The 18,871-nt window shown below is 40.8% G+C and overlaps 1 protein-coding gene across 15 annotated transcripts in view; it reads right to left on the bottom strand.

Annotated features, from left to right (window-relative positions):
• LOC124552519 (fasciclin-1) overlaps nucleotides 1–18,871 on the bottom strand; it is a 646,219-nt gene that overhangs the window by 63,971 nt on the left and 563,377 nt on the right. For 12 of the 15 annotated variants that reach the window (XM_047126816.1, XM_047126814.1, XM_047126815.1 and 9 more), the window contains one exon: nucleotides 1,627–1,632. The exons of the other annotated variants lie outside the window; for them this stretch is intronic. In XM_047126816.1, coding sequence (XP_046982772.1) covers nucleotides 1,627–1,632 — 6 coding nt within the window. The remainder of the gene's footprint in view (nucleotides 1–1,626; nucleotides 1,633–18,871) is intronic. 15 annotated transcript variants of the gene reach the window in all.

Genomic DNA, 18,871 nt, shown 5'->3' with positions numbered 1-18,871 from the left:
TTGTTTTCCAGCAGCTGACATTTGGATTTACGCGAGTATAAATTTTTAGAAGTTTCTGGCAGTGACTGGTATAATGAGAAATCAGAGTGAATTGAAGGTACGTCACTACTGGATGCTTTTCAATTACTACAAGAATAGTGGATAGAGGTAAAATAGTTTTGAGATTTTGTGACAACTGGCCGTGTGAAGACTCACTAATAGTCACTATCCATTCCGGCTTCCTCCAAAACGATACAGAACTAGTACGTTTACCTGTGCTGCAGGACACGGTGCGAGGTGGGGGGGGTCAGAAGGCGCACCTCCTGTCACCGGGCACGCCCCCACATTTGGACCCTCACTGACCCTCGATCGGGTGCACCCGCGTATAAAGTGCGCCGGCTGGGAGTCCCAGTGTCTCGTACCGTTCCACTGTCTTTTCACAACTGCGTGCCGGTACCTATTGCCCTGCTGTGATTTCAGCTAACACAGTGATAAGTGGTGTCGTCGTACGTCCGAGTGAGCAGTCGTCGTACGAGGTCGGTGAGAAAAACTTTAAGATCTGTGCGAGGAAATGCCCCAGATTCCGACCTACCGGCACAGTCCCACGACGAGACAGTTGTCTACGAGGTGATGGAGCTGCACTGTTTAATGCTCCCAGTCAGTCATTCTGTTGGGCTAAACTTGTATGCAGTACCAGAGTCAGACAGTGAAAGTTAGTTTTATTAGTGTTTAATTAAATAGTGTCCGCCCCAGTAGCTGAGTGGTCAGCGTGACGGATTGCCGTCCTCTGGGCCCGGGTTCGATTCCCGGCTGGGTCGGAGATTTTCTCCGCTCAGGGACTGGGTGTTGTGTTGTGTTCATCATCATTTCATCCCCATCCGGCGTGCAGGTCGCCCAATGTGGCGCCGAATGTAATAAGACCTGCGATATGGCGGCCGGACCTGCCCCGCGAGGGGCCTCCCGGCCAATGACGCCAAACGCTCATTTCCATTAAATAGTGATTTAGCTCATATAATGTAAGTTCATTTTGCCACTGTTTAATTAAACTAAGATAAAACTGTGATTTTGCTGACACACATTTACCCAGGTAACATTAAGACAGGTATTCCTTACAGGTGTACAAATCTTGCTACGTGTCTGATCACGTTACGAAAATTGGCACGACCGCTCGAGGGTGGACACTATAAATCGAAGCAATAACAGTGCTTCAGTATCACAAATAAAATGTACAAAACTTATATCGAAGGAGAGTAGCACGGTAGTTACTGTAGCCCGCGTACGCCTGGAGAGCGCAGAGCGGTGGTGTAGGAGGCACGTGTGGCCACTGTCAGTACGATTTTCATAGTCGACAGCCGAACACAGGAGAATATTCTCCGAGTTGTGGTGGGCAGTGAAATACTGTTAAACTGTACCTGCCTAGACTACAGAATGTGGCACTGGGAAACACGGGAATTGTAAAGTCTACAAAACTAACTGCGTCGAAAAAGATTTGTGACGACCGGTTTCTGCTTCGACAGAAAACATTGCCTGGAGCCACACGGAACGTACGCCTCATTTGACCCCCAGTCGGCAGGAAAGTGCCTTCCGAGTATCTCTGAAGCGACTGCCACTATTCAATTTTACAAATGAAAAAAAATCAATACTTACAAAACCCTATTTTTTCACACCATGCAGTCCGCAATACGACGTCACATGCAAAGCAAGGGAAGAAGTACATTAATTGACACTGAAAAACAGTGTAAATATAATAATATGCATCAAATAGTAACAATTAAGAAAAAATTAACTGAAATACACAATTGCTGGAATGTGGTGTTCTAAAAAAAATTGAGCATTTTATTTTCTTAATCATTGCAGAAATACTTACACAGGAAACATCTTTTTAAGGCAGACATTGATTCTCACCACACAGCACATTACAGCATAAGACAAATTTTTCTCATATTTTACAAAACAAAGAAGCTGTTCTGAAAAGACTGTGAACATACACTTAAAAGAGAACAGAAATGTAAATTGATAAGCACGGATACTCGTTTGAAGAATATCTGTTTAACAGCAGTTAATTTACAGGGTAGACTATTTCAGATGAAAGTACACAGAAGAGACAAGGGCCATATACAGAGTGCAGCTTCATGAATAAGGATGCCAAACTTCCCTCTCTCTCTCATATTGGTGGTGTACTAAGTTATAAAGATTATTCTATACTGCTATCAACTTGGTGGTGTGATTACTTAAGTGTGAAGAAACTGCAATGAGCAGTGACTTTTAATATTCACACCATAACATGGAGTAAGAGACATTTCTTGGGGAAAATCCTTCAAAAGTATCTAAAGCTAGATAAATGATCTGAATTACCAAAACTATGACAGTTCCTATGGAAGAAATAAATTCTTTCTGAAATGTAATGTGGAGGGAGGGAGGTAAGGCTGAATGACAGAGTTAATTACCCCGAGAAAAGCTACTGCTTTTCTAATTAGACAAAGGCTGTGTGCAGAGTGAAGCAAAGGGGGGTCATAACTTGTTTGAACAATGTATACCCATTGATAAACTGCACAAGGACTTTTAAATCATGTTAGTACACTAATTACTGCTGAAACGTAACAGTTATTACATCCAGTAAATATAAAATTTTCCTGGGCCCAGAGGGCACAACATTTTTTAATCACTACCTGCTCATACTCATGGCTGCACCTCAAAAACTAAGGAAACTGAGTGGTTGCTAATTTCCACTCAAAACTTACTCATTCTAAACTCTTATACAAAATTTTGTAGCCAGAAGTTTCATAGACATAAATTAGAGAAATTAGGCACGGTTGTGCACATCTTCAATCAGAATGTACTTTTTGTGATTTGTTTCTTCTTAGCGAGTGAGCACGAGACAGAAATTGCACGAGACATTTTTGATTGAACAATTCTGGTATTAACCGAGTCTACAATGAGGGGAGAGAACAGCTGACAACAATTAAGAGACAGAATTTAATCTGGTAGTAGCACAGTCATATATTCTGATAATCAGCATCAATTATCTAGCTTTAGTAAAAACTTCTTCATGTTATTTAGAGTTTAGAATTATTACACTGCAACTTTTTGTTTTCAGCCCAATTGTCAATGTGTACGATTGTGTTCTGTTGCGCTAAAATGAAAGAAAATCAGTGACTCGTAATGATTCATTTTTGCAATAAGGGCATTATAGTTTTACACTTCCTTCAGTTTTTTTGAATGACTGATGAGCATTATCTGCACTGAAAACATAAAGGGCTCTAAGAAATCACCAGCTCTGGAAAAGGCATTATTAAAATGACAGAGTTAAAAATACATTATAAGCACTTTCTCAAATGAATCCTATGTATTTTTTTTTAATATTTCCCATGAACTGAAGACATTTACACTGTTTAAGAATACACAGAGGTGTATGAATACCATATTTACCTGACTACAAGACCAAAGTTTTTCCATCTTACATTCACAGGTTGAGGTCACACCCGGATTTAACTTGACGATTTCAGAAAGGCAGGCAGGGTGTGGAGGTAACCGTGTGGCCAGAGGGGGACTCGGTGATGAGTGGCAACTAATTTCATCGTGCTCCCAACCATAATTTATTCCACATACCTCGTTTATGAACATCTACCACATTTGAACTGCAGTTCACACGAATCTGAACTTAGCTGAAACTGTCGACTTTACAATCGGACACCTGTTCGGCGACAATATTCATCTCTACAGAAGACACAATCAATTGTAACATAAATGTGTTCACACGAGGTTCGACAATGGCGCTAAGTCGGTTTACAGGCTCAGCAACAAATGACGAAGTTTGTATGTAACCCGACGTGGTCGGATTTCGAACAAATTGACACTGAGGAGCTGAAAGGATGAAATTACAATTATTCATTTTGCTTAACGGTGTAATAATGACGTACTGTAGTGATCAATAAGACGAAAATCACAGTCGAGAAATGTGGGTCTACAAATTTGCAGTGCACGTCTGGTTCGTAGAGACAATACGAAACTAACTTTAAGTTAATTGTCAGTCACGACAGAGAAGCCACAAATAACAATAGAGCGTGAAGAAAATTGGTGCCACAGAAGTGCACGTCCATACACAGTGCCACAGGAAGAATAAATTGTAGATCACCACTTCTAAGCACCCAACTTTCAGGGGACCAAATCACGATAGATTTCGTGAACTGAAGCACCAGGTCATTCAGTGTGTGAGAGAGAAACACAAATGAGCCTTCCTAATTACTTGAGAAATTATCCGAATGACTCCACTGGAGATTTAGAGGAATTTTGCAATAGCATCCGTCACAGAATTCAAAGTATTGGTGTGTTTATGTGTGTGTGTGTGTGTGTGTGTGTGTGTGTGTGTGTGTGATGATGAGGTTGGAAATTATGTGACGAAACAGAACACCACCAGCAACCTTTGACGAAAAATGGCTTGCTGTATCTGTGAAATATAATCTATCACAGAAAATATAACTACTGTCTAGCATAAACAGTGTTAATTTCTTCCAGGCAAATGAAACTATGCGGTTCTAGTGACATTTTCACGGCTCAAACATTTACGACTTGCGGTACGCAGATTGAAGTGGCGAATGAAAATTTGTACGGAGGATGAGATTCGAACCCACATCTCCTGCTCACTGGACAGATATTCCCCTCGAACTGTAAGAGGACTGCAGAGGCTCTCCGAACGTATCAGAATAACACTTCGACGCCAAATTAAATGGGGGATACGGCCCAAAACCCAGATGTGGGTGCTTCAATCAAATGAAATTATAAGGTTCCAGAGACATTTTCGAGCCTCAAACATCTGTGACGAATAGCGAGCAGGCTGACGCGTGAGTGGGAATTTGGATTGAGGAGGGAGTCGTGATAGGGCAGTCTGTGCCGGAGTGGTCAGCACATCTGGGAGATGCTTCAGTCTATAGGTACACACTATTTTTAGGCAGATCTTCTGATACTTTATATCCAAAACCAATTTGTAAACTTGATTACTCAAAATACATTAAGAATCAAAATTTATGAAGGTGACTTTTAAAAATAGGACTTGAGAAAAAGATGTCATTTGGTACATGTCTGTTTTAAGCAAGTATACAAGCAAAATACTTTTAAATATTAGTGACCGAATTGAGAAAATCTCATACAATCTAAAATACTCTGAGTCTATGTTACGTATGATGACTACCATTTAGAATAAAATAGTAGTTGTGAATCAAAACAAATCACACATGTTCATCTGCATTTTCGTATAGCGTAAAAGTCTTTGTTTCACAATAAAAGTGCAAAAAAATTTGTGATAAAAATTCCTGTTGATTTTGTGACTGTTCTACCTGGTCTTTTCTAGGGATATGCAACTCTGTCAGTTCTTCTGGGTCACAGAGTACAATTATAAGTACTCGAGATATAACAACAAGAAGTAAAAAGCATAGCAAACCAATGCTCTTAGAAGAAAAAGTTAATCGGGTCTGTATCACCAACTTCAAATAACAGAAGGATTATATGCAACAACTCGCACGGTACTGCACAGATAATGAATGGTCAGCACTAGGACACAGAAGTTTTGATTAAACAATAAGCTGAAGTTGACAGTTTTAACATCATCTGGTGAAATAGATTACTTCTGCAATATGTCAAGAATATGGTATTTCCTCTTCTCGTGAAAAAAATTTAAATCTGAGAGTAGCAGTTTACTAATTTTATAAACTGATGGCTATTTTATTCCAAAATTGGATCTTGAATCTATTTACGACTGACCTCCATATAACCTTAAAATAACCATTCACTTCTCACATAAAGAACTATCCCCCAGATGAAACGACAGATGAAAATACCCGACCACTAACAGTTTTATTCACTGATATCACATTTCCTGGCATTTTTCCACAGCAAATTGTTCCAAAAATTACACATTTCAGAGAGATCTTACATAGTGCATCAATTAAACTGTGTATTTTCAAAATACGTAAGTACAAATATGAAAAACACCAATTAAGCCACGGTATCTTTGCAATCAAGTAAATTGACATGGTGCCTGTTCACTTTACTTGCACTTCTAATTGTATACCACATTCAAGATCACTCCAAAAACGTGCCGCCAGCCCCACCCCCCTTTTTTTTCTTTTTTTGCAATGATTTGAAGTTAAAAAGTGTCAGACGACGTGCTGTTGCCAGATAACATCGTTTCCCCTATTCAGAGTTGATACGGATTGAAGACAGCTTTGCCGTGTGACAAAAGGAAGTTTTGGTGATGACACCAGAATACCTTGAAAAACATGAAGAGGCAAAAACATCAAGCAGGAGGAAGCTAGTGCTGAAACATGCTGGGGTAAGTTGGCCACTAACTCTTAGCTACAGATCCTTGCAAGTGTGTCTTCGTGGTTATAGGTTCTCTCGTTGTAACCTCAGGATGGATAGTGAATTTTGTCCGTGCTGGCATTTCAAAGCCTTTGTCACTAAATAGCTTCAGTGTATAATGGAAAAGCAACTTCCCATGCCAGAAAGAAACATGGAAATTACTAAGTTTCATTACCTGTAGAGATTTGACAACCTACAATTTGCTGCTGTTGCATTTGATAAGTTCGTTTTCCACATTTCGACTCCAAGTTGCTGTTTTCACATTACAGAGAGGGTGTCGACAGATCGGTTGATAATCCCTTGGACGAGAATTTGCTACAAATAATAGTGGTTCCTTTGGAAGAATGTTTGACCGTGTTTGGCTTCAGAGCTGTTTCTTCTTTAAGCAATCACATTTAATAGGTTTAACACAACAGTTCAAATACCGCACTGCGTGCTGTATACAGTGTGTGGCTATTTGTACTTCTTCCATTATTTGTATTCCAGGATAATAATGCACTGCCAGTTTACTTCATTTTAGAGCAAAAGTCACCAATCGTATACAAGATCGGCCTCATACGAGTTGGCTCAATGGTGTAATCTGTGTCATTACCTAGAAGGAGACAGGGCATACCAAACTACATTAAGTAAACTGCATCTATTTCCAGACAGATATACAGTATTTCATTTAGTTGCACAACATTTAATCATTGTACACTGAATCATAACATTATCTCATCTGAGATTACTAACAGGGCTGATTTGTGGTCCCTTACACCACCTCAGTACATCCGTTCTGTTTGGCATCCTTGTAAGCTAAAGTTGAGCCACTGCATGCTACATAGTTCACATAATATACTTTATAAAATAAATAGAGAGTTACACTTTACTTTAGCACATGAGTATGAAATACGTTTTAACAATATTGTGGATGTACTCTGAAGTTTATTACGTGTAATACAAGAATTATTACGACATGATATCTTACTTCACACAGGTGCCCAGTCTAATGGAGAACACAAAAAATTACAGTCGCAGCCATTTCATTACGTTAAACGAGTGTCGTTAAAAAACAGTGACTGCCCGATCGATACCTGTGCTACGCCTCGCATGGCAGTGGCCCAAACGAAACTTTACTGGAACTGACAGGAAGAGACAGAAATAGCAACAAGAAACTTGAGAGTTAGTGAGAAACACAGATGACGCATGCAGGGTGCCCGTGGCTACTTACAAAGCTCTACTGTGAAGTTCCAAAACCAAACTAAGCAACTCATTCTACTGTCTAAGGTCAGCAAATACGAGTCTCTACTCAGAACAGTGCAGCTGTACATTCTGTTCTGAGCAGAGGGATAATTGTTAGAGCATGCAGTCAGTAACCAAAGGTCCAGAATTCCCTCAGACATTGTGCTCAATGTAGCCAGCTACCCCTATTGTACGTATCAGCAAAATGATTACAAAATCCATGTGGAATATTCATTTCTTTTGAAGCAATGATCTACACAGTCCTTTTCCTTTTTCTCACACATGCGCTCTCTCTCTCTCTCTTTCTCTCTCTCTCTCTCTCACACACACACACACACACACACACACACACACACAAACCATCTTCATATGTTGTGCTCTCTGTAAATCCTGACTGTGCAAGTGCAATATGTTAAAATTACTTTGCCTTTTTTTCTCAATCACATGGACTTTGTCAATCACTGTAAACTTTATATCCAGTCAGTCCTTATTTACACATTCCACATATTAATCTGTGAAAATTGGTCTCTCTTTTTAATTAAATTTCTTTCCTGTCAAGCAGCAAAAGCACTTTTTTTATTCAATTTCTAATTTCTTTTTATTCATGCAAAGTTATTATGAAAGTTCACTCAGCTTCAAAAAGAAATGAATTTCCTGTGGGAAAAGTCATGTACAAAAGCCGTCTGCTGGAATCACTTAAAATAACTTTACTGGGCATCTGATTCTAAAGAAAATATAAGGGAACAATGCAGTCACCTGTACCTTTTTATATCTCTATTACAAGATCAGTACACACATCTTAAATCAATATTTACTTTCTGGCCCAAGCTTTATAGATTATTAAAGCATCAAAAGACTTCAGAAATAAAGTTTGTGAAACATATGCAAATATAGTTGAAACACAAGAACAGAGTTTCGAGTAAACGTTCGCAACACAATGGATTTTGTAGCGGGGTACGGACAGTCGTGGGCTCGCATATCACTAGTTCGCTGCCCTCCCCGAATATCTAGACAGCATGCACAAGACTGTCTGCAGGCATTATTAGATTACAAACCTCTCTAAAAAAAAATTAAGACTGTCACAACTAAGGTTATGGACCTCTGAGCTATCTCAGATAAACACTAGTTAATTCTGTTGTTAATTTCTACTACTGCAGCAAAAAGCAGCAAAATAAAAATAAAATAATAATGATAATATATACAAGTTATCCTGTAGGTGCCATATTAAACCCACACATCTGTACAAGGTCAAAAGATTGGTCCCTTAGCAGTCCAGTGAGATGGACACAGTGTGAGTTAAGCAGGTTACAGGTCACACAAGGTGCGAATTGGGTATCTACAGCTCCTTTGCAAAGGTCGAGTCCTTGCTATTGAAACTGTTACAACTTTAGTTGTAGACGATGCACAGAGCAGGGGGACTGCCAAAAACATCTGAGGTTTTCGTCACACTCGTGTAACTTCAGGATGAACCTTTTGCCTTTTGATTTTTTTTTTTTTAGTGATAATAATCATAAAACGTTCCAAAATGTAGTTCCCAGTTTCAACCGACCCCTTGACAATGACCACCAGTTGTTCGTAACTGCATTTCGAAAAGTCTTAAGTGATTTTTTGTTAAGAAGATAAAAGACAATAATTAGTCAGTCATTTATTCCCCACTGATAATATGTAATTTTTTACAGTGTTTCACTCTGCAGTCAAGTGTGTGCCATTTTGATATTTCGTAGCAAATTAAAACTGTGACTCAAAATGGTAACCTCACCTTTCACAGCAAGCCATTCACTTGCCGACAGAATTTTCCGGGTGCGACTCACTTCTGCCTCACTTATGCAATTAGCATGTTCTTAAAGATTCTATTCTAAGAATTCTGAGAAACATGAAAGGAGAAATTTCATTTTCTAATTCCGCCTGAAAGATCCTTATGACATATTCGTCTCGTATCCATAATCAGTTACCAATGTTGCACTATTTTCAGCACAGGAAATATACTTTTTGCTACAGAAAATATGTTCTGGGGAAATTACCTACAGCAATGAGAAACTTCTAAGGATATTTCCAAGGACTTTTCTACAATATCTTTTGCTTACTCCTGCCGAATGCTCTCCATTGAGATTACTGTATTAGAAAACTGCCTCACAGAAAATACGACCACACTACGAGACTGCGAACGAGCTATTTGCAATGGCACATTAATACACAGTAGTCTGAGCCTCTCTACTCAGAACTGTGTCGTTACAGTGTATCAAAACTCATTGAGGCTGTGGCAATTTAGTACAGGTGTACTATTCGTCACACAACCTCAGTCTGACACAGAAAAGAGTGATGCATTAAGAAATAAAAAATTTTGACCGCCTACCCACTGACGAAAAGAATTTAACCCACGTGTCTCTGTGACTTATGAAATCGTGTAAATGGTTGGAAGATGTATTGCTATATTGTGAAACTGTGTCGTTCCAGATCACAGTGCGAAGTCAGAAGTACGGTCGACGGAACGTGCAACTAATTAACACTGTCGAGGTCTCTGCCACAAGGCAAATGCGTCCGAGCTCCTGCACGGCCTCGAGGAAAACTGCATCTCCACATCTGAGAATGTGTCGGGCAGTGGAAGGAACTAATGCTGATGTGTAGTCGTGGGCATCACAGCTGACTGAATGTATACAAGTATAAAATGTTCTCTGATTTCTTGACACACAAAATTAGAATAAAAACTGCAACTTTTGACAATAAAAAAATCTCCACTGTCTTCATCACAAATGACTGACTACTGTCATTCTGCCAGAGATTATATTTTAATTCTAATGCGACATGCCGAGAACTTCGAGAATATTTCGTACGAGAATGCTGTCACGAGATACTCAGTTCCCGTAGTCGCTATGTTGAGATGTTTGCAGAACTTTCCCCGCTACTTTTGTGGCCGACTTTGTATACGGTGCCTCCTGGCAGTGTGTTAGAGCACAATGCTAACACTGTGTCCATCTGCTTTGGTGAAACTTGTGGTAGCAGAATGACACAGTTCAAAATGGAAAAAATAAGGCACTAATACACCACGATGAATATAAACTGATAATCCACTAGGTCACGTCCACTCAGATGGTGGCCAGATGACACGGTGGTGAAATATCAGTGGAAGAATAGGAATTCGGACAGATGCTTGCCCAGAATTGAGCAGAATTATGTCGTGAAAAGCTGAAAACGTACAGCCCCTGAGTAATATGAGAAGCCACATTTATTTTGTCTCAGTCTTCGTTCCTCCTCTATCTGCCATCAGGCTGGGTTGGGACACTTCCCCGTCTTTACACCATTCTTTTCCTATAACTGTTTTGTTCCCATCCATGTTCCTTCCTAAATTGATCTTGACAGAGTCTATCCATCTTGCTTTCAGTCTCCCTCTTGCCCTCAAACTTGACCAGCATCATTTGTTTTGGTACTCTTCCAGTCTCTTTACATGGCCTAAGCAGTTCTTCTCATTCAGCTTTTCTACTCCAATTCTCTTCACATCATCTCTCTGTGTGTCTCCTCATTTTTGCCGACATACTCCTTGAGCATTTCCTTCCACTGGCTCAGATTCTCCACTCCTCTCTTCTCATTACTGCCCAGGTTTATAAAGTGTACACTGATACGTCTCGTGTGGCACCTCCCTCCCCAGACTAAGCATCTCACACACTGGTGAAATGCCTCGCTCTACTGTACCCTGTGGCTTATTTCTGCCTCCTTCCTCGCACTGCATTATTCCACTTCCTAAATATTTAAAGTTGTCCTATTCTATAATATTGATTTCTTCTTTACCTTCTCTTCTTTACCACCATAAACCGTTTTTCTTCACACTGCATTTTGTCGCATATTTTTTTCATTTAAGATATTTATTAGTTCTTATACATCCCTACACCAGACCACAACAGCCCAATACAGGCGACAAATAGCAGTAACTTCGTCTCCCTACCTCCGTTAACTTTTGCCTCGTTCACAATTCCACCCACCACTGTTGTAAATAATAACGGTGATACCAGTCTTTGTCATCTCGATCCTGGAATACTCCTAAACTGATCGGTTCTTCCAACTTGGGATCTGCCCACAGCTGAAGCTTTTGTCATACGGTGCTCAAAGAATTTCCGTTGTTCCAACTCCCTTCTCTCCGGTATTTCCCGTGCCTTTTCTTTGGGGACACTACGACACGCCTCCAATAAGTCGAAAGCCCACAGCTCACTGTCTAGAGGCTGCCTCTATATCGTGGTGTCTCGGACAGGTTTGAAATTTTCTTCACCTGGAGACTAGGTGTTTGTTTTGTCTTAATCGTTATTTCATCTCACCACCACCATCACTGAAAAGCCATCAAACAGAAAGACCTGCACCAGTCACCTGAAAAACCCCACACTGGGTCTCCCGTATGATCATTTCCTACTGAGTCAAAAAATCTATTTACCAAATCTTTTCCACATTCCTGATTCCTTTCCATCAACTGTCTCATACTAAAGATTGGCTCCACGTCGGTCCACTGTGTCTACAGCAGTTTTATTCTTCTTCTAACTGACCTTCCACTCCCTCGCCCCGCCCAATCTGGTATCCTCTCCATTATTTCTGGCACTTGTGGTACAATTTGATCTCCTGATAGTTATCACGTACGTTTCGGTCTCCCTTCTTGAACACTGCTATCTGCATTCTTCAGGCACACATTTCTGAGTCCATACACATTTTAGCAATCTATATAACCACTGTAGCCCAATAGCTCCAGCTGCCTTTCCATTTCCATTCTTCTAACTGCTGTGCCACTTCTAACCTTGTAATATTTTTCTCTTCTTCCAGGTCTAGCTCTAAGTCTCTCTGCCATACTTCTATTCCCTTTACATTGCTATTTTGCACATTTGTTCTGCCACAGATGCGCACAGACACCTATCTGGACTTACTTCATTTCTTTTCCACATTCAGTTCTCGGAATTATTAGCTTAACTAACTTTTCTTGTATCTTCCGTTTTCCACAATTTATTTTCTCCCCCTTTTTGCTTCGATTCCTTCTTTTTCACTCATCCTCATTTTTGCCACAACTACTTAATGGTCTCTATAAAAAACTTCTCCTGAGAGGGCAGTTGCACCCATTAACTGTATACTATTTCAATTTTCCACCAGAGAGTGGTTAACAACTGTCTTTGTCATTCTCTATCACTGACCAAATCGTTTTATCTTTTGACTACTTTCCTTCCTAAATCATGTGTTGCCCATAATGAAACCATTTTCTTCAGAAAAATTGGATAATTTCTCTCCTTTCTCATTCTTTTTCTCATATCCGTGCAGACCCATTCTCTCTTCCTTCTCTTGTCTCTCATTTCCTGCCTGTGCATTTAAGTCACCCATCACTATTGCTTCCACATCTGTAATTTCATCCTCCTATTTCTCTAGGAATTGCTCAGTGTTCCCTTATTTCCTTTCTGGGTAGTAGCCCCCTATTCTATTACTTGTCCTCGACCACAGATAACAGTGATAAAGCACTGTGGCACGGAAGCAGTGAGGCCTCGGTAAGTCACGAGAGGGAGTCGGCGCTACGTAAGGCACCCAATTCCCGTAAATTCCGGGGAAGCGGGCAACGACCTGTGACACACATTCAATTGCATCGCATACGTATCACATCGACGGAACTCACCACCGTGTTCCTCTAACCACTCCGTCACACTCCCGGCACATTATCTTGCCGAAAAATGTCAGTTGTTGCGAAACGTGATTGTAATGGAGGTCCGTATGTGGTCTGCAACCAGTTTACGGTAGTTTTACTGAACTTAATTTTTGGGCATTCGCCCGCCGTGTCAATAAAGTGGGCGTCCTCTCCTCTTCCGCCCGACTTTATGAAAGCCCTAACATTTTTGCACTCTTCTCCTCCGTTAAGTCTACCAGCTCTTCGGCCTTCCCAAACGGGGTCGACACATTGACGGTGCCCACCTACGTCGCGTCGGTGACTAGTCGTCCACTTCTGACAGTTCCCGTCACCCTGCAAACTGTGCTTCACCTGCAGGTTACACCCTAATCTTTTCCGAGGTACTGTTCCGTATACGGGCTACTATTACGACAAGGAAGCCACTCCCTGCCGGCGCGGGGTTGGGCCACCCCTGTCACAGTAACCGACACCTTTTGTAGCCATTATTCCGAAGTACAGGCGCTACAGGTAATAGGACAGAAAGTCCATTTGAACGCTTTGCCACCACTGAGACTTTATCCTTTCTCACTTTCAAAAGCGTAGAACATTTTCCCCCGTAACCCCGACAAGTGGCCGTTACGGTGTGCTGCCGTCCGGAGCCTCTTTTTTAAAGATGTCGTTAGTCCTCCCCTTCCTCCTTCCGCACGACTCGAGAGACGAGGGCCGAGCACTGGCAGAGTCCTACTGACGAGGCCCTCAGGGACGGCCCCCCACGAGGAAAGGGCAAATAAACGATCGGTAGTGGTCTTTTCGAAGGACGTACTCCGGGATTCACTGCAAATATTTTCGAGAAACGGCGTTCGGCCTGAAGTGGCCGGGTGAGGACTTAAACGCCACTTCTCCGGAAAGCCGAAGGCCGCCGGTGAATAGAGATTGAAACGACAGCATTTCGAGGCTACGTTTTGCAGATTCGGCTGACAGTAACTTCGGCGAGACGGTACGGGTTGCGGTGATGTCGAACGTTCTGTACCTCGCCTCCCCGTATAGAGGGAAGTCGTACGTAATCTACAATTTGTCTCGATAAAATCCGAATCCGTCTTAGCCGACCGGGGGCACGTATATCGACAGGTTACCCTGAACATCTGGTGGGGTATGCGCGATCTCTATCTGTGAAGCCGGAGAAGGTGAAGGTTTCGAGCTTTCGTATGTCGGCTTATTTACAATAGTGAAATGGATGACAGTGATTGTGAGAGTTATTTAGTGTTCACGTGAATCGAACAACACTAAATGTGTAACTGGTGGTAGTGGAACGTTTGCCACTGTGTGCGAATAAGGTGATTAGAGTTTTTGGTGTCAAACTGACGTACTACGTAGACATCGGCGGAGACTCAAAAACAAGCCATCTGCCGATGCACTGGGAAAACTTTAAAGGTAACCTAATTTTAGCAACTTATTCTCTGACGGAAAAAAATGTCAACTTAAAATGAGTGACAGTACAAGACAGTCAGACTTCAAAGTTCAAGTGTTTACCTGATCCTCTTTTAAAATGGTGATCTACATAAAATGAGAACTGAGTATTTTACAAACGCATTGTACCTGCTGGTGGGTTACTGAAATTAGATTTGTTTTAAGGCAATGACAGAATACAAGCTTTTGAAATACAGAAGTGGACAGAAAGGAACTTTAAGACCCAACTCGATTAAAAGGAGACGGACATTAATAGCGTACATCCCGAGCTCTCGAAGATAAGTTAACGTGGCAATGGAGGGCAGCTGAGGCTCGAATCTGGAATCTGGTAACTGGGTTCAGACGCAATTGAGGTGCAGCAGTTATGCAGGTGTGAAAGAACGTGTGAAAGATAGAAAATAAGTAAACAGAAGAGTACACACGGCTCGGAGGCCCACATCGAGTGTGCGTAGGCAGGTTTTACGTAAGGAAGTCGGACACAGACTTTTATTGTGAAAAATATTTAAAAAGTTGAAGGTCGAGAATAACTACTGGAAATGTGAAGGCAAACAAATGGGTCACAGAACAGACTGGAGTACAAGAAAAAATAAGAAGGCTAATGAAAATGAGCTGGCAGTTGCTGGCATGTGATGATAAGGATGATTAACGAAGGAAAAAAGCTTCCACGTTGTGTGACTGGTCTGTGATTGTGTGACAACATTCTAAAAATGAAAGGAAATGTATAATGATACAATGCAGACTTTCTCGGCAAATCTCGATGATAAAATCTTCTCGGGTTGACAGCCGAGTCGGTGTGTTGTTTTCCAACTGGAAATCTGACTCAGCTGTCAACCCGAGAAGATTTTATCAACAATGGTCAATGTTTGTAGAGTACTGTATATGGGAAATCCAACAGACAAACATTACTTATTCACCCAATGGCAGCAGACTGATCCACAAGAACAAAAGCTCTCTTTCTGACAGTGTAAATTCCAGACTTCAAATCTTACTTGTTGCCGTCATTTTGAAATAGTATTCCATCAACTCAGGGCCCTGTGTAACTTTTTTGTGCAGTCCTTTGACTACCCCTTTCCCTGTTGCTGACTGGATAAAAGTGCGTTCTGCTGTTGGCTTTTGTTTGTCTCTATCAATCTAATACTCCCAATTCACCCCCTCCCCCCATATGACTAGACACGAATTCATTTAATCTTTATTTGGTTCCAGATACATTTTTACCCATTTTACATACTCTGTGCTCAGAAATTCATACAAAGTCAACATCAGCTGCAAAGAAAATTGTGTAAGTCCATCCACCCATCTTCAATGGTGCACTGAAGTATCACTATGTAGAATTGAGAGTCTTTAAGACTTTAACTAAAAACAATGGTATAAACTTGTTTGGCAGCATATGCTTCATATTATTAAAAACAATGGGTGGAGTTATTCTGTGGACATTCTTGGAAATGGGCACAAATAACAATAATAATACACTTATTATTGTACATGCACACAGGACTTTTGTAGTATGCGTCTTAAAGACTACATACAACATAATGACACCAATAGAGTGCCACTGAAGATGGGCCTGTGGACTTATATCAGTCTGGCACAATAAAATGTTAAAAACAAATTCTATCCAGCTGATGTTGACATTTAGTCATAAAAAATAATGTTTCCCAGTTCATTCTTATACACACTGGCCAAGATACAGTGAGGACAAGGCATTCGAATTTGCAGTGCTCGCGTGCTCGCTTGCTCCCTCACACACACACACACTCTCTCTCTCTCTCTCTCTCTCTCTCTCTCTCTCTCTCGCGTGCAAACAAACAAAATGTGGGCAAGTACCAATTCATTTCTTTTATTGTATGCAGCGAATCTTCTCTAAGCTGGACTTCCATTTTTCACAGGCCAGGATGCTACAAAGAGCAACTTGTACTCAATAATCCCACTCCTTTGTGTCATACATGCACTTTAAGAAGACTTTTAGAGAGACCGACAGGAATAGCTGGCAATGGCTGCTACGGAGTTAAGCTCACAGACGGCACTGTTTCGTGCATCTAGGTGACCGTTAACACTGCACGCCATTTTCACTTTCAAAGTTGTAGACACAGTGTCGTCTGCTACCTAGTGTCGGTAGTGGCCAAAATGTAATCCTTACTGATCAATTTTTGATTTTCACGGAGTCTGCTAGCACCGTCAGCCGTTTGGTAGTGTGTCTTGTTAGAATGTGAACTGTAGCTCTCGCGCTGCAGCGCATTAACAGTAAAGCTCTGGTCTCCTTTGGCTCGTTACTCTGCTACTTCAATCTGTTTGCACGATGTGACACCGCCGTCTTTACCTATAATCACAAAAGTGCTGACTGTGGCACTCGTACTCCTGTCTGTCACTGCCAAATAACTGATTCTGCCTGTACTGCACTCTGCACCCCCCTCCCCTCCACTTTCCGTGTGGAGCAAGTGATTGTCTCAGCTGACTGAAATGTGTCCACTGGTCACTATAGAGCCTGCCACCCCAGCTAAAGATCGTAAGAAGACATGTTTTAGCACATTCCACAGCTACTGCTCTTTGTTTCTTAGCATGTACCGATGTTTGAAAAAACGGCAATGGAAAATTCTCATTGGCTCAGTCTCTCTTTATCCATTGTGGACATGAGACATCAGCTGGCCAAGTAATTACCAATGAAATTTGCTAACAACTGTATAATTGAGATGTTACTTTATCTTATTATGACTACCAGTTTCAGCATTCCACTATGCCACCTTCAGGCCCTTGCATAATAAAAGAGTATACCGGTAGCGTATATCGAGGTGTACAAAGCGAGCTTCACAGAAAGTGACGGGAGAACTTAAAGCCACAAAAACGAAAGCAGCACTGTTAAAACAAATCTCTGTATACCTCCAGCACAATAGAATACAACATGTGTACATACCTGATAGTCATTTAACATCATGGATTTGCAAGAGAATATTAAAAATTTGAACTAGACTTTATAGAATCAGAAGCTCCCCCGAATATAATTTATGAATTTCTTTTTTTCTCCCCAAATATAAAAATCTTATACAATTGTTATAGGTCAAGAAACCCCTATTATATATGAGAACCTATTCTCATTTAAAGTAAAATGTCACTCTGTAATCTTTGATGTACAATAATGTGCATATTTATGGTCTAGGTACTATGAAAATTACTGATGTAATTAGTTGCCACGGGCGTCAAAAGTGCAAAACCCAATGCCAGACAACATATTAAGAGAAAAACGGAATGCACAGAGCATGCGAAGAATAGTCACAAATACCTTACCAGCCTACGTTATACAACAAATCAAAATTAAAAGATATGATTTGGTGTCCTTTACGTTGCTTAACAGGTTGGCACTACCGTGGTGAAACAATTTAACAAGGCTCTCAAATCTGACTTAACTAAGGGCAGTCATCAAAGTTTTCAGCCGACAGTGTTGTACTATTTCCCTGAGACTATTAAACATTAACCTAAAAACCTATCTACAAAATGACGAACCCATCTAAACAGTACCAGACGCATAGCAAGTTGGGTCGCGATAGGTAATTCGTTTATGGTAGAAGCTAAAAAAATAGGTGAGTGAGCGAGACCAACATAACATCAAAGACGAAGCCCGCTAAATAAGTAATGTACTTGCGCACCAAAGGGGCACCGATTCTGTACAAAATAGAGTTTACTAGCTGGAATCGTATTATAAATGGCAGAATTTGTCTGTCTGGGTCTAGAAATGTAACCGGCTAAAAAGTGGTATGCTGACGGACACACCAAATCACACCACAAGGACTGGTAGAAAACTTCATTGTCCTAAGTATAGAAGTAACATACAAGATAACTAAAAAACCAAAAACTTTGTCAGTAATAAAAATGTGCTGCATACCAACAGATTACACTGCTATAAAGCATGCCATAGAGTATGGCTAATTGGATAGAGGGGTTATTTTATTAACTTTGTTCATATGTTGCTTCACTGGTGTATTATGGATAGGCTTATCTTATGGTTATATACACCTTAACACAGAGGGGATTCCTTAATGAAGTGTAATTTGATATAGTCTTTTTGTAGAACGGTTACTGTATGTTTACTGATTCAATTCCCTACCGATTTTATTGTAAGATATGTGACATAGTATTTACATTACAATTGGCACTTCTCATCACAGTGATGATTCTATTTGGATGTGTCATGTGTTAATACCAATATGAGAGAAGGAAAGTTCCTACTCACCATACAGC

The sequence above is a fragment of the Schistocerca americana genome, chromosome 10 (genome assembly GCF_021461395.2).
Source record: "Schistocerca americana isolate TAMUIC-IGC-003095 chromosome 10, iqSchAmer2.1, whole genome shotgun sequence".
Classification (NCBI taxonomy): domain Eukaryota; kingdom Metazoa; phylum Arthropoda; class Insecta; order Orthoptera; family Acrididae; genus Schistocerca; species Schistocerca americana.
This window is presented reverse-complemented; position numbering and strand designations above follow the sequence as displayed.